Source organism: Pyrgilauda ruficollis, unplaced genomic scaffold (assembly GCF_017590135.1).
Source record: "Pyrgilauda ruficollis isolate IOZ18807 unplaced genomic scaffold, ASM1759013v1 scaffold13, whole genome shotgun sequence".
Classification (NCBI taxonomy): domain Eukaryota; kingdom Metazoa; phylum Chordata; class Aves; order Passeriformes; family Passeridae; genus Pyrgilauda; species Pyrgilauda ruficollis.
The window spans coordinates 12,738,214-12,754,199 of record NW_024511432.1 but is presented as its reverse complement, the minus strand read 5'-3'; the positions used below and the strand labels follow the sequence as shown (position 1 = coordinate 12,754,199).

At 45.1% G+C, this 15,986-nt stretch overlaps 1 protein-coding gene across 2 annotated transcripts; it reads left to right on the top strand.

Annotated features, from left to right (window-relative positions):
* The first annotated feature begins 1,232 nt into the window (after nucleotides 1-1,232).
* CUNH19orf12 (chromosome unknown C19orf12 homolog) lies at nucleotides 1,233-15,952 on the top strand. Of its 2 annotated transcripts, none has more exons than XM_041458914.1 (4): nucleotides 1,233-1,363; nucleotides 4,348-4,452; nucleotides 14,313-14,489; nucleotides 15,577-15,952. In XM_041458914.1, the coding sequence occupies exons 2-4, from the start codon at nucleotides 4,425-4,427 to the stop codon at nucleotides 15,837-15,839; spliced, it is 468 nt and encodes a 155-aa protein (XP_041314848.1). In that variant the 5' UTR covers nucleotides 1,233-1,363; nucleotides 4,348-4,424; the 3' UTR covers nucleotides 15,840-15,952. The 2 variants fall into 2 exon arrangements, with proteins under 2 accessions (XP_041314848.1, XP_041314849.1); XM_041458915.1 differs by lacking the exon at nucleotides 1,233-1,363 and adding an exon at nucleotides 1,414-1,736.
* The last annotated feature ends 34 nt before the right edge of the window (nucleotides 15,953-15,986 follow it).

The following is a 15,986-nucleotide window of genomic DNA, read 5'->3' as shown; positions in this document are numbered from 1 at the left end:
AGCCATATGTGACACAGCTGTTTTAACGCTCGTTTGATTGCTCCTGGTGCTCTCTTAGACTAGCACACTGCATTTGACTGAGCTGGTGGCTGAAACAAACCTGGATGACAAGCATGCAAAAATATTCTGAGACTAAATTCTCAGAGTAGGGCCAGGCACCGTTCTGTGGCACACAGCCCCTTTCCTCCTCCTTCATCCCAGCTCAGATGGAATGGGATGTTCTGTTCCACAACCATGTTTTACAATCACAGCATTACAGAATGGTTTGGCTTAGAAGGAGACCTCGAGGAACATATTGTTCCAACCCCCTGCCATGGGCAGGGACACATTCCACAGTTCCAGGCTGCTCCATCCAACCTGGCCTTGGACACTTCCAGGATGAGCAACCACAATGCCTGTCCTTCCCTATGCCTCACCAGAATCCAAGAATGCAATGAGAGGGAGGTGTCTTTACAAACAAAGTGTGGGCCTGCAGGTAGATTAATCCAGATACTGATAGGTGAAAGAAGCAATGAAGGGAACCAAAAATTCCAGAGGAATTCCACTCATTGAAACAGACTGCTGCTTACCCAAGCCCATGATAAATTCCTGGACTTCTAGAAAAAGAGCAGGATACACATTAAAAGACTCTGTATTAGGCGATTTGAAAGTCTGTACCTCTCAAGTACTTCAGCTACCAGGGAAAGAGAGGGGGAAATGCAGCTGGGAAATCAGGATAAAAAGGAGGCTGCATCCTCTAGCAATTTGAGAGACCCCATGGGAAATGCCCCGTGGCCTCTCCCTTATTCAAATAACGCTACAGAGCTTTACTTACTCCTCAGTCTCCTTTTTGGACATAAGCCTTTGGCACCGTGAATTGATTTCCTGACACTAATCTCTAATCTAAACCTGCTCTCTGTCAGTGTGAACCCATTTCCCCTTGTCCTGTCACTACACGCTCAACTGAACAGCCTTGCTGCATCTCTCCTCCAGGTTCTCTTCAGGCACTGGAAGGCCGCAGTGAGGTCACCCCAAAGCTCCTCTTCTCCGGGCTGAACAATCCCAGCTCTCCCAGCCTTTCCTCGCAGGCGGGGCCCTCCATCGCTCCGACCACGCTGCCGCCTGCTCCGGGCCCCGCACAGAGCCCGTCTCCAGCCGAGCCGTTCCGGGCCGCGCTCCCAGCCCCGGGGGCGGCACTGGGCGGCGGAGCAGACGCGGAGGGCCCGCGGCCGCGGCGGAGAGCGCGGGCCCCGCCGCCCAGGCCCGGCGCTCCGCGGCCGGCAGAGCTGAGGGCGGGCCGGGCCGGGCGCTCCGCGGGGCTCCTCCTCCGGCGCCACAGCTGTTTCCTGCCCGGCCGGCGGAGAGCCGGGCGCTGCCGCCGCAGGTAGGCGGGGGAGAGAGGGGAGGAGGGAAGGAAGGAGTGGTGCGGCGGAGCGCGGCGCTGGCTCTGTCCGTGAGGGCTCCGCGCCCCGGGCTCTGCCATGGGCCCGCGCGGTTCGCGGGTGCGGCCGCCGGCGCCGCGCTGCCCCGGGGAGGGAGCGCCGGGGGAGCCGCCCCAGCGCCACGGCCGGGCCCGGACCTGGACCTGGGGCTGTGGTTCGGTGCGGCTAATGCCCCTAAAGACCTTCAGGCCCCACTGAAGTCCCCTTCCGCTGCACAGAATCCCCGAGTCATTATGGTGGGAAGGGAGCTCTGAGATTACCCAGCCCTCCTGCCAAAGCAGGGCCACCCCGAGCAGCTGACAGGAACGCGTCTAGGTGGGTTTTCAATGAGCATGCCATTCCTCTTTTCTCCAAGTCACATTGCGGCTGGAGCAATGCTGCAGCAATAGTAAACCTGAAATTAACAGGAAAAAAAATAAAGAAATAGCTGTAGTGTAATTAAATTTCGACTATTTCAAAGGATTTATAATTGGATTTTATGCTCAGCCTATTTTAGTCATAACATTTTTAATAAATTTTAAAGCATTCAGAACATGTTGATTAATGAGATGAAGTTTTATGTTTTTGCAGTGAGTCAGGGAAAACATCTTTAATTTTCAGGCTTATTTCAGGTTTTGAAGATACCACTGCTGTGTGTTGTGCTAATTACCTCTACAGGGGAACAGCTCTGCTATTTGTGTTTCTGACTGTCAGCTCTTTGCTGTTTCGTAACTGAAAGTCTCATTATTGGCTTCAGTATCAGCTAGCTGATGAAAGCGACCTGAAACTTTTTTCAATACAGCCTTCAAAATGGAGAAACTGGCTAGGAAATGGGGGGGGAAAGAGTCACTCTTACTTTATAATTAGAAGGACAATGAAAGAATGAGGTCTGTGGAAATTCAAGGGCTGAGGGAGTTATGGTCAGTCTTTCACAGATGCTTTGTAATTTAGCAGACCAGGTAAGCTGGGTATCCTAAGTGCATAGACAGGTTAGGTGCCAAATTTCCTTCTATCTCAGTGGAATGAGATCATTCCCACTGAATATTTAGCTGCATTTTTAGGCATCTAAGAAGCTTGTAAAATGAGCTTCTAGGTCCCTACAAGTAGTTTGCTGATCTAATGAGTAAATTTGTTACCTCTTGGGTTAAATGAACCTATTAAGAGCTTTGATTATATTACATGCTTTGATAAATACACCGAAGAAAGCAATGCTCTTAAGGCTGAGTTCTTACAAAACTATATTGAAATGCTCTTTTATGCATTTCAATTCAATTCAGGTTGTCTAGCAAATAGAAGAGTTTCTTACCATCTCCTCATGTAATTGAAACTAAAAGAAATCTGAGTAAATATATAGTCAGTAACATATTATTACAGTAAATATTTGTAGATATAGTGAATCCTCGTGGTTAGGAAAGAGTAACAAATGCTGAGGTGAAAATGGCAGTAAGCATATTTTAACTGTTATACCACCAAGCAGCAGTAAACACTTTCTTAGCAAAATAAATGAAAATTGCAAATGCAAAGCAGGTTCAAAACTGGTATATTTACTGGCTGCTGATGCCAGTCATGATTTATATCAGACAGGCCACCTGCATTCCAGGGTCCAAATAATAGACCAGGCTGTAAAGGAAGGATTTTCAGAAAGTGATGGTTTAGGAGCCAGATGCTGCTCGTGCTTGCAGGATGTGTAGGGACCAGTGATGAGATAGTGCTCCTTTGCAGATGGGCTCAGGATCTTGAGTCCCTGTCTGTCCACCAGCTGAAATCCATCAATTATTGAAATTATTGATGGACTTCTGGTGTTATTGAAACATTTGATGGACTTCTGCCCTGTCTAATCAATCAGTTGATGTCTTCTTGCACACTGTTATTTGTGAAGTTGTATTTGTTCCTTCCTTGGATCTTGGGCCCTATGGAAAGAGAGAATATGTAACTCTGGGAGAGAGTGTGTGGCTCTCAAGTGTTCCTTTATTGCTACAGACAGCCTGCTGCCTTCAGAAATCAGCATGCAAGTGGTTAAACTTGTAACACAGAAGGGAGAAGAACTGATATGTGAAAATAATTGACTGACTTGTGGTAAAAGTTCGGACAATGAGAAGATACCTGACTCATTAGTCAATTATAATCTGCTAGCTGTGGCAGAGTGAAGCTCTGTCTTTTTCCCAGAGCTGTGTGTGATGCTGAACACACATGGGAATTGTTCAGACCAACAGCAATGGACTGAAGAATTTCATTCTGTCGAATCTCTGAATTTGTTATAAACCCATTTTTTTTTCTGGTCTAACCTGAGATCTCATTGTCATTTCTCGTAAACTTCAGCAATTCCTGAAAGGGGTGGTTTTCCAAGAATCAAAAGTGAAAGCATTTACTATTTTCTGTGTTTTTTTTCCTTGAACAATAGGGTTTTCTTCCCCCCAGGTTCATTTTGCAGTTAGGTTTAGTCTCATTTGCAGCGGTCAAAAGGTAACTTAAAAAATCTTCTGCAGGATTCGGAGGTGCCGGGATGCCGATTCATGTTTAATGAGATGAGTTTTAATGTTTTTGCAGTGAATCAGGGAAAACATCTTTAATTTTCAGGCTTAGCTCAGATTTTGAAGATATCACCACCATGTGTTGTGCTCAGTACCTCTACAGCAGAAGACCAGGCTGTAAAGGAAGGATTTTCAGAAAGTGATGGTTTAGGAGCCAGATGCTGCTCGTGCTTGCAGGATGTGTAGGGACCAGTGATGAGATAGTGCTCCTTTGCAGATGGGCTCAGGATCTTGAGTCCCTGTCTGTCCACCAGCTGTTATTGAAATTATTGATGGACTTCTGGCCTGTTCAGTCAATCAGGTGATGTTGTCCTGCACTCTGTTGTTTGTGAAATTGTGTTCTTTAGTCTGTCTCAGTGTCTGAGTGCCTTGTATTTGGATTTTCTCCAGTGCTGTTCTTGTATTTCTTATAAAAGGTTGAAGTTCATAGAGAGCTGTCGCTGTACAGCTGAGAGAGAAGAACTTGTCACCTCCCATTCTTGTTCATCACCATATGGCTACCCCCATACGGACAGGTACAGGTAAGAAGATTTATCTGTGTATCTTCCCAGTGGGTTTGGAATGTGCTGTGTGGGTGGGATTTTGTGCTGTGTGGGTGCACGTGGCAGAGATGTTCCCTCAGTTCCCTCCATGAGAAGCTGTAAGGAGCAGTGAGGACAGCTGGATGGTGGGGCAGGCTGGGTGCTGCTGGGAATGTCTCCTGAGTGGGCATTTGGGAAGAGGCTCATTGTTCTCTGAGTGGGATAGTGAGTGCAGGGGTAGAAGGGCTTTTGCTTGTCTGAAGTCATCATTTGGTGAAGGGGGAAGGAGGCTGATGAGGTGGGAATGTTAACCTGGGAGCAGCTGAAACGAGGCTCACACCATTGAGTTACCTGGGAGCCCTCTTCTGCTGTTGGTGTTAGCAGGACTTCCAGTGAGTTGGGTATGATGTTGTTGTTTTAATTCTTTCTGTGGCATTTTTCTTCTTAAGGAAACTGCTGGCTGTAGGCTCAAAGCTGAGATGCTGGAACATGATCTCTTTGGAGAGGGAGAGCAGGAGCATTGCTCACTTTGTTCCCCTGCCCTTGGGGAGAAAGGGAGCGAGGGAGCATCAAGTGAAGTACAGAATCTAAGACTTGGGATGAGTATTTGGGGGGACCACAAAGACACAAGGAGAGCAGCCATCAAACTGCACTAGAACAAAAACATTGCACAACAGTGCTTGGTTTCTCAGCAACTTCATGTTCTGGAACTCTTGGGTTCCTAATTCTATGTGCCAAATGTAGGAATCTGGGATTAGTTTCCATGTTAGGGAATTGTTTATATTTCAGTGGCTTCCCCTAATGCTCTGTATGTTGAAAAAAACCCAACCCTTGTATGTGCTGTGCCTCAGGTACTGTGTTCATTAATGTTTTCTGTAGGATTTAAATTATAGTGAATATGACAAGAGATCATAGCAATAGTTGTCAGAGTTTAGTAGAAATGAGTGCTTCTTCTGAAGTCTTTGAGAGTTTTGAGTGTGATGCTCACATGCAGAACTAAGCAGGACCCACACTGCCACGCCAAGAAGCTTGTTCAGTCAAGCCAAAAATTCCCAAATAAATGTTATTTTTGGGAGTGGAAATTTCCTTTGGGAGAGTTGAGGGGGGAATGAAATGATCATTAATTTAGTATGGAAAAAATACTTTCAGTTTTGGTAGTGTCAGTAAGTTTCTGCTTTATCTTGAGCCTGATTAATGAGTTACAAATTTGCTTGCCAGTAACTCATACACCACCAGCCAGCAGTGTTACTATCACTTTCCTTATAGCCTGGCTATTTTTTAGCTTAAAGTCAACTGCACTTTGAAGTGAGTTATTAAGGAGTCTTTTATTTATCCAGAGAAGCCAAGGGTAGCTGGTCACCTTTGCACTGTGTGGTAGGTACTGTTTGTGGTGATTGGGAGTGGGGCTGTGGCTGAGCCTCATCCCTGATGAGCTCCAGCTGCACAGAGCAGGTGACCAGCACTGAAGAGGTTGTGCTGAGGGAAAAGAAGTGGTAGACACTTGAAGCCTTCTTGAGTTGTATGGTGTTGTTTTGTGTATCATGGCTGTCTCCACAGGAATGTATGCTGACAGCGACACTGCTGCCAATGTAGTTGTACAGGAATGTCCAGACACAGACAGAGCCCAGTATGACTGTGAGACCTACGGGTACCAGCGGCCTACTCTGGACCGGAACTATACTCGAATCAGGAGTACAGGTGAGCCACTGGGGACATAATGGGGAATAACTTATCAAGTGAAGAACAGATTGATTTATCTACATGGAAAGCTATGTTGAAAATAAAAGGCATTGAGAGTACTGAATTTGCCCTTTGTAGTATTTTACACTGGGCACAGTCACCAGATTTTGAAAGTGATGCAAGTACTGCTTTTAGTGTTAGAGCATGGAAAGGAGTTGGGGAAAGACTGTGAGATGTGGTACCAAATGGGGACAAAGTGGCTGCAGATTTGGCTATCACCTGGAGATTGCTCTATGAGAGTTGAAAAGAATGGAAAAGAGAGCAGGACAAGAGATAGCAGGAGGTGAAAGGACAATCAGAACCTGAGATCCTGAAGAACTGAGCTGGCAGGCTAAGAGCCTAAAGGCACACTATGCAAATCAAGAGCCTAAGAGCCGAAAAATCCAGAGGAGTTATAGGTAAGCAGACCTGAGAGCCTAAAAGTCTGGACAACTTATGAGACAGTATCCCCAAGAAGAAGGGTGCTGGTTATGAAGAATGGATGCTACAGGCTCTGGTTATTTGGTATAAAAGAAATAGAGTGAGGCTATGCAGCCTGCTTCTTTGGAAGGAGATGGCTTGGGAGCTAAGATATAAACTGTCTTTCTATATTAAAATATGGGAGTCCAGGGAAACAGTAGACACATCAACTACGGAAGGATGTAGATCAAAGCAAGGGATGGATGAGAGTTTTCCTGATATGCTGTGGAGATTAAATAAGTTCATCTGAGAATCAATAATATAATCTTCTGCAGATAAAGATTTAGATGAGATGCTATAATTTACCTAGTATTAAGGCTGTGTTCAGAGTGATATGAATCTGTTCCATAAATGTTTGCTGTGTATTTGAAAAAGGATTCTTAACTTGGGATTACAGAGCTGTTAATGAAGCTGTATAGCTGTTATTGTTGTTTAAGTTGTATGGCTGTTGATGAATTGTGTAGCTGTTGATTTTAAAAATGTCCTAGTTTATTACCTTTAGCTTATTCTTGTGTGTTACCTTATAAAGATAGACAGTTATTGATATTGTCAACATTCTAGGAACGCAAGTGTAAAGATTCTAATGATACATAAATTTGGGGTGAGAATCAAGGTCAGTACACAGTCACATTCCAGAGTTCGTGGAACCTACACAAGGGATACTTTTATACCATGTTTTCTGTTTTTCCTGTAAGGGCCCTGTAAAGAAATAGCAAACATAGGATTCATTTAAAAGGAAAAAAAGCGGGGGGGAACTGTAGGTACAGAGTTTGTGGTGATTGGGAGTGGGGCTGTGGCTGAGCCTCATCCCTGATGAGCTCCAGCTGCACAGAGCAGGAGACCAGCACTGAAGGCAATGAGACCTGGAGTGCCCAGGTGTAGTGACCAGTCACAGAGGGGACAGAGGGCACACAGGTGTACAGCAGGTAAGGTGAAGGGTGTTATTTTGTGTATCACAGCAGACTGGACTGCCACAGATGATGATCGTTACGAGGGTTATGATTTGGGTGAGCGTGAAGACCCGCCTAGCCTTGAGAGCATCATAGAGAGGATGAACAGTACAAGCGAGAGCAATTTGGACACCCTGAGTACAGGTGAGCCACTGGGAACATAATGGGGAATAACTTATCAAGGGAAGAACAGATTGGTTTATCTACATGGAAAGCTATGTTGAAAATAAAAGGCATTGAGAGTACTGACTACATCCTTCGTAGTGTTGTACTCTGGGCACAGTCACCAGATTTTGAGAGTGATGCAAGTACTGCTTTTAGTGTTAGAGCATGGAAAGGAGTTGGGGAAACACTATGAGGCGTGGTGCCAAAAGGGGACAAGGTGGCTGCAGATTTGGCTACCACCTGGAGATTGCTCTGGGAGACTTGAATAGAATGGAAAAGAGAGCAGGATAATAGAGAACAGGAGGTGGAAGGACAATCAGAACCTGAGATCCTGAAGAACTGAGTAGGCAGGCGAAGAGCCTAAAGGCAAACCAAGAGCCTAGAAAGGCATAGGAGTTATAGCCAAGCAGACCTGAGAGCCTGAAAGGAATGTAGGCAGACCTGAGAGCCTAGAAGTCTGTACAACTTATGAGACAGTACCCCCAAGAAGATTGGTGCCAGATATGAGGAGCGGATGTTACACACTTTGCTTATTTGCTTCTAAAGAATTAGAGTGAAGCTGGGCACTTTACTTATTTGGAAGGAGATGGCTTGGGAGCTAACATCCACTCTGACATTTTTAATTAAAATATGGGAGTCCAGGGAAACAGCAGACACCTGAGCTACAAAAGTGTGTAGATCAAAGCAAGGGATGGATGAGAGTTTTCCTGATATGCTATGGAGATTAGAGAAGTTAATTTGAGAATCAATAATATAATCTTCTGCAGATAAAGATTTAGATGAGATGCTATAATTTACCTAGTATTAAGGTTGTGTTCAGAGTGATGTGAATCTGTTCCATAAATGCTGGCTGTGTATTTGAAAAAGGGTTATAACTTGGAATTACAGAGCTGTTAATGAAGCTGTATCATTGTTAATGTTGTTAAAGTTGTATGGCTCTTGATGGAATTGTATAGCTGTTGATTTTGTTAAGGTCCTAGTGTATGACCTTTAGCTTATTCTTGTGTATTACCTTATAAAGTTAGACAGCTCTTGATATTGCCAATATTCTTGAAATGTAAGTATAAAGACTTTAATGATATGTAAGTTTGAGAGTGAATCAAGGTCAGTACACAGACACATTCCAGAGTTCGTAGAATCTACACAAGGTTTTATACCACTTTTATACCATGTTTTCTGTTTTTCCTGTAAGGGCCCTGTAAAGAAATAGCAGACAAAGCATTTATTTAAAAGGAAAAAAAGCGGGGGGGAACTGTAGGTACAGAGTTTGTGGTGATTGGGAGTGGGGCTGTGGCTGAGCCTCATCCCTGATGAGCTCCAGCTGCACAGAGCAGGAGACCAGCACTGAAGGCAATGAGACCTGGAGTGCCCAGGTGTAGTGACCAGTCACAGAGGGGACAGAGGGCACACAGGGGTAAGGCAGGTCAGGTGAAGGGGATCAGAGGCTGTGCTGAAGAAGAAGGGACAGACATTTGAAACCTCGAGTTGTATGGTGTTATTTTGTCTATCCCAGCGGAATCGACTGTGAGATCTCGTGCCTCTGATATTCAGGATTCAGCTGCAACCAGAGCCCAGCGTAGCCTGAGCAGCAGGGGGACGCTGCCTGCTCGGGACCTGACCTCTCCTGGCACCCGGAGTGCAGGTGAGCCACTGGGGGCACAATGGGGATTAAGGTATCAAGTGAAGAACAGATTGGTTTATCTCCATGGAATGCTTTGTTGAAAAGAAAAGGCATTGTACATCCTTTGTGGTGTTGTACTCTGGGCACAGCCACCAGATTTTGAGAGTGATGCAAGTACTGCTTTTAGGGTTAGAGCATGAAAAGGAGTTGGGGAAAGACTGTGAGATGTGGTACCAAAAGGGGACAAGGTGGCTGCAGATTTGACTACCACCTGGAAATTGCTCTATGAGAGTTGAAAAGAATGGAAAAGAGAGCAGGACAAGAGATAGCAGGAGGTGAAAGGACAATCAGAGCCTCAGGAACTGAGCTGGCAGGCAAAGAGCCTAAAAGAAAACCCGGCAAACCAAGAGCCTAAGAGCCTAGAAATGCAGAGTTATAGCCAAACAGATCTGAGAGCCTAAAAGTCTGTACAACTTGTGAGACCGTTCCCTCAAGAAGAAGGGTACTGTATATGAGGAATAGATGTTACACACTTTGCTTAATTGGTGTGAAAGAAATAGAATGAGGCTAGGCACTTTGCTTATTTCAAAGGCAATGGCTTGGGAGCAAACATCCACTCTGCCTTTTTAAATTAAAATACGGGAGTCCAGGGAAACAGTAGACACCTGAATACAGAAGGAGATAGATCTAAGCAAGGGATTGATGAGAATATTCCTGATTAATATGCCATGGAGACTAGAGAAGTTAATTTGAGAGTAAATAATATAATCTTCTGCTGATAAAGGTTTATATGATGTTCTCTAATTCACCTAGTGTAAAGTCTGTGTTCAATGTGATGTGAGTGTGTTCCGTAAGGTTGCTGTGCATGCAAAAATTATTATAATTAGGAGTTACAGAGCTGTTAATGAAGATGTATAGTTATTAATGTCAAAGTTGTCTGGCTCTTGATAGAATTGTATAGCTGTTGATTTTGTGAATGTCCTAGTGTATGAACTTTTAAATTTTTTGTGTGTTATCTTATAAAGTTTTACAGCTATTGGTATTGTCAATATTCAAGAAATGTAAGTATAGAGATTTTAATGCTATGTAATCTTGGGGTGTGAATCCAGGTCAGTAAAGGGATGCTTTCTGGAGTTAGTGGAACCTCCACCTTGTATAATTTTATGCCATGTTTGCTACTTTTTCTATAAGGTCTCTGTAGAGGAATAGCAGACATAGCATTTATTTAAAAGAAAAAAAATAAGGGGGTGGGAATTGTGGATACAGACTTTGTGGTGATTGGGAGTGGGGCTGTGGCTGAGCCTCATCCCTGATGAGCTCCAGCTGCACAGAGCAGGTGACCAGCACTGAAGGCAATGAGACCTGGAGTGCCCAGGTGTAGTGACCAGTCACAGAGGGGACAGAGGGCACACAGGGGTAAGGCAGGTAAGGTGAAGGGGATCAGAGCCTGTGCTGAGGAAGAACAAGAAAGGAGACCTGCTTGAATCCTTCTGATATTGTATGGTGTTATTTTGTGTATCATGGCTGTCTGGACTGTGCCACTGTCAGTGGAAACGGTACAGTGGCACTCCTCACCTCTCAGGATTGGCCCTGTGGAGGATGGTAGTGCAGGTGACTTTGGGCAGCCAGCTTCAACCCAGTGCTGGAACCTGGTGCTGCAGCTGCAGGCATGTCAGCTTAGAAAACATCATTGCACTTCTGCTCCAGTGAAATTGCTTTAGGAAATGGTAGCAATCCCTCAGTTTGAGGGGGCAAAGCTGATTATCTTACCACCAGTGAGAGCCCTGGGCTGTCAGCTCTCCAACTTGTGTCATCCCACCCATGCTGCAGAGCCTTCATCCTGGAGGGCTTTGTGTGAGACATTGACTGAATTTAGCCCAGAGAGGAGATGCAAATGGTTTTCAGCACTTTGGGTTAGTCTGAGACATGGCACAGAGGTGAAGCACAAGCACAACTCAGTGTCTGAGAGGAGGGAGTGAATCCTGCAGCACTTCAGCCTGCTCGGGGCTGCTGTGAATGGCACTCTGAGTGGAAAGCTGCTCACCTTTGGTTAGAAAGGTGAAAACAAACACTTAATTGTCCTTTCCAGGCCTGGCAGTGGGAGCTGTTCCAGTTGTATATTTTGGTGGTTTTTCCCCACTGCTCTAGGACAGGCAGAGCAGCCATTTGTTCATGCCTTGGAGCTTGAGCCCTCTGGAATGAGATTATCTGTAACTCTGGGAGCAAGAGTGTGTGGCTCTGCTGTCTCTGACCAGCACCCTCTGCCACCCTGAGCCACTGCTGGGTCATCAGCCTGCCAAGAGCCCAAAAGCAACTGTGGTCAAATGGTGAACTTGGATGTTCCCTTGAGACTGGCACAAAGAGGAGTGACAGAAATCAACTATTTGATGAACATCCTGCTGTGCCTCTTTGCAGCTATGGAGCATAGGTGGTCCCTTCCCAAAAGCCAGAGCTTTCTTCAGTGTCAGCAGTGCTTGGATCCTGCAGTGACATGGGTGATTTGCAGTCAGCCATTTTGGTGCAAAAGAAAGCTTTCTCTGTTGCAGTAGTTAATTTTTAATATGAAAAATCGTGAGATACCACTCCAGTTTCACATTGCATTGGGGAGATGTATTCAGGAAAGAGTCTGAGGAAAGATTTCTGATCTATTCAGGAAAGGCCAGTGGCCTGGGCTGAGATGGTATTGCACACACTGGGACAAGAGGTTTTCTAGGGTCTGAAAAAGCCCAAATGCTGATCTGTTCTGTAGTGCTGACATACATGTACAATGAGAAATCTGCAACTTGTGTATATGTGATTTTATTTTTAATCCCACTGAATGCTTTTCTGTTTATTTGAATTACCCCTGGAAGCCCTTTCCTCAGCTGCTGTGCAGAGTGGGATTTCTGTAGTGAGCAGCAGCAGCAGGTGAATGAGGGGGAGAAGATTTGCTCTCAGAGTTTTGCTCTCAGAGTGCTTGTTGTCAGGGACAGGTCTGTGTCCCTTGCTGAGGACATGTGGCAGCATTTCACAAGCTGGGCTCCTCCATGAGACTCTCCTGGCATCTGTGCTCTGAGTCCTGACTGCCTGATCCACCCAGCCCTACCTTTCTGCTGGCCTGGCTGCAGAGCACCTGAGCACTCAATGTCCCAGCACCAGCTCTGTCCTGCGACACTTCTCAGGCACTCCTTGGTTGCTACAGACAGCCTGCTGCCTTCAGCTTGGTTTCTCAGCAACTTCATGTTCTGGAACTCTTGGGTTTGGTTTTTCCTTGAGGAGCTGAAGAGTCTCAGTACCATGTGAAGTCAGTAGGAGCTGTGGGGACTTAGCACCTTTGGAAGCTGCACACAATTTTATGGATGTTGACATTTCTATTCCTTCATTAGACCAAAGCCAGTGTTTGACAATTTTGGTGTTTCCTAATGCTTGGGTGAATTCAGTAGGAAACAATTGGTTGCTAGAATCAAATTGCACATTAAGTTACACCATCAGAGTTTGTAAATGTTTTTAGCTGTCGTGTGATTGTACCTCTAACACACAAAGTTTACAGCTCCTTCTGTGCTGTCCTGGGGAAGGATCCTTGCTCCTTTGTAGCACCAGTGCCATTCTGCAACATGCCTGTCTTCCTCTTCTGCTTGTTTGTGATTCTGATCAGTAGGTTGATGTCAGATGCAGCTTTGTGCTCCACGTTCTTGCAGTTGGCTTCTCACAGACCCCACCACTGTGTCAGGTGTTAGAGGTTTGCAGCTGCAGAGCTTTATAAACCTTTTCTTTGATTTCCTGAGCGAGCTGGCTGGCTGATGACAGTTATTTAAATTGGTTTTTTGGTAGGGGCTGCTTGTCCCAATAGCAGGTTAAGTGCTTCTATGATGTCTCTGTTGCAACTTGTTAGTGTATTGTCAAAATATCCTTTAATGGCCTGAGGTATGTAGTTGAATAAATACATGGTCACTGAAAATTGCCTGATTGATCATCTTGATTCTTAATTGAATTTTTTCAAAGAATTCCTAATTCTATATGCCACATGTAGAAATCTGGTATTACTTTCCATGTTAGGACATGGTTTATGTTTCAGTGGCTTCCGCTAGTGTTCTGTATGTACAGTTAAAAAAAAAGGGCCAACCATGTATGTGCTGTGCCTCAGGTACTGTGTTCACTAGTGTTCTCTGCTGAACTTACAGTGAATATGACAAGAGATCAGAGCAATACCTGTAACAGTTTAGAGGAAATGAGTGCTCCTTGTCAAGTCTTTGAGAGTTTTGAGTGTGATGCTCACATCCAGAATTAAGCAGGACCCACAGTTCTATGCCAAGAACCTTTTTGAGTCAAGCCAAAAGAGCCAAAATAAATGTTAATTTTCCAAGTGGAAATTTCACCTGGGGGAGTTTTGAGGGGAGTGAAATGGTCAGTAATTTAGTATGGAACACCTTCTTTCAGTGTCTCGAGTCCCATTAAATTTCCGCTTTATACTGAGGGTGTTTAATGAGTTCCAGATTTGCTTGCCGCAGATTTGTACACGACTGGACAGCAGTGTGATTACCACTTGCCTTATGGTCTGGCTATTTTTTATCTTTAGGTCAATTGCTCTTTGAAGGTAGTTATTAAGGAGTGTTTTGTTTATCCAAAGAAACCAAGGGTAGCTGTGAACACACATGGGAATTGCTCAGGCCAACAGCAATGGACTGAAGAAATTGATTCTGTAGAATCTCTGAATTTTTTTAAAAACCCATTTTTTTTTCTGGTCTAATGTGAGATCGGATTGGCCTTTTTCAGTAACACTCAGCACTTACTGCATGGGGTGGTTTTCTGAGATTCAAAAGAGAAAGCTGTTAGTATTTCCTGTGTTTGTCCTTTAATACAATCGTTTTGTTCCCCTCAGATTGATTTTACAGCTAGGTTTAGTGTTGTTTGCAGTGATCAAAAGACAACTTAAACAACTTTTGCAGGATTTGGAGACGTCGGGATGCCGGTGCGTACTGATGATGTGATGGCGCTGCTCAGCCACGTTGCCACGGTGAAGGGCATGAAAGCTGCTGTCTCCAATTCTGGCCGGGGAGCCATGCTGACAGGTGCATCAGCATTTGTGGGGGGGATGCTGGGAGGCCCTCCTGGAATCGCTGTAGGTAAGTGTGCTTTGCTTTAGGAACAGGAGGATGGTTAAATCTTAGACATCAATGCTTCTAGTGGCTTTTGCATTAAGTGCCCCTAAATCAGTAATTGATGTTCTCATGAAAGTCCCTTGAAGATGAATTCAGCCATCGTCAGCTTTCAAGTATTTCTGTGCTGTCTTGGGAAAAATTGCTCACTGAGTAAAAGCTGCAAATGAAGAGTTTTTGTCTAATGTAAAACTGCATCCCTGTGAGTGCCTAGATGACTTTTTAGGAGCAGTCTCTGGGGGTGGCACTTTTGGTGGCAGGGTCAGTTCTGCCACCTCTCCATTGAGAGGGTTCTCTCTCTCTCTCTCTCCCCCCTTCCTTCATTCCATCTGTCCATCCATCCCAGGCCGTGTGTGCTGCGGGCAGTGCTGCCCTGTGGATTGCTGTGCTGCACTCACACTGCTGCTGGAGGGGAGCCCTGCAGGGCTGCTGGGCTGCTTTCTCAGCAGCCACAGGCACATCAGCTGTACATCCATCCCTCTGCGTCATCCTGATAACCTGGGGCCTTCCCTTAGCCCAGCATGTCTTGTCCTCCTGGGGAGGGTGGGCTGTGCCCCTGGTGGATGAAAGCCTGCATGTGTCTGATGGGATTGGTCTCTGAGCACCTGCAGGGGTGGCTTCAGGTGTGTAGGACACTGCAGTGGGTGACTCTTCAAGAAGCAGAAAGCTTTGACCACTCTGGGAGTATCTAGTAAGAGATGATGACACTGCTAAGGCAGCTGTTGCTCTGCTCTTTTCCTTGGGCAAGGTTTTATGTAGCAGTAGAGCTTCCTCTGAGAGAGTGTCCCAGGGAGTGTTTTGGTTCTGGTTTCTAGCTTGAAGCTGTTAGTGTTGTTTGCAGGAAGGGTTTCTTTATGGTTGCTGTGGATGTAAAGAGCTTTTAAAATCCTTTTTGATGCTTTGAATACTGTGTATAAATCTAGTTAAAGCAGACACATACACAACTCAATCTTGACTTCTGATCACTGTGGGAACATTGTTGGTGAAGGCTGTGGATGGAATTCCAGGCTTTAACATTAACTGTTGAAGGCTAATGATTCTTTTTGTTTCCTAGGAGGAGCACTGGGTGTATTGATTGGATGGATGACTTCTGGACAGTTCAAGTCAGTCCCTCAGGTTTTAATGGAATTGCCTGCTGCTGAGAAGCAGAAACTCTGTGCTGAAGCCATGGCTGTTGTCAAGAACTTAGACTGGACTGATGCTGCTCAGCTGATTGCTCTTGTAATGTCAAATTCTGCTCTCACAGAAAAGGTACTAGGAGTGCTGACCACTTTCCTTACCAATGAGTTCAAAGCACAACTAAAATATGGAGAATAATCCCTTCCAGAGCAGGATTTTTATACTGGAATGCATTTTACTCCCATAATTGTGAATCTTCAACACAGCAATTGGTAGTGTTCAGTACTAATTATAAATATATGCTGATCTAAGTTTGGGTTGTTCAGTTTTGGTGTTTGGGGGTTT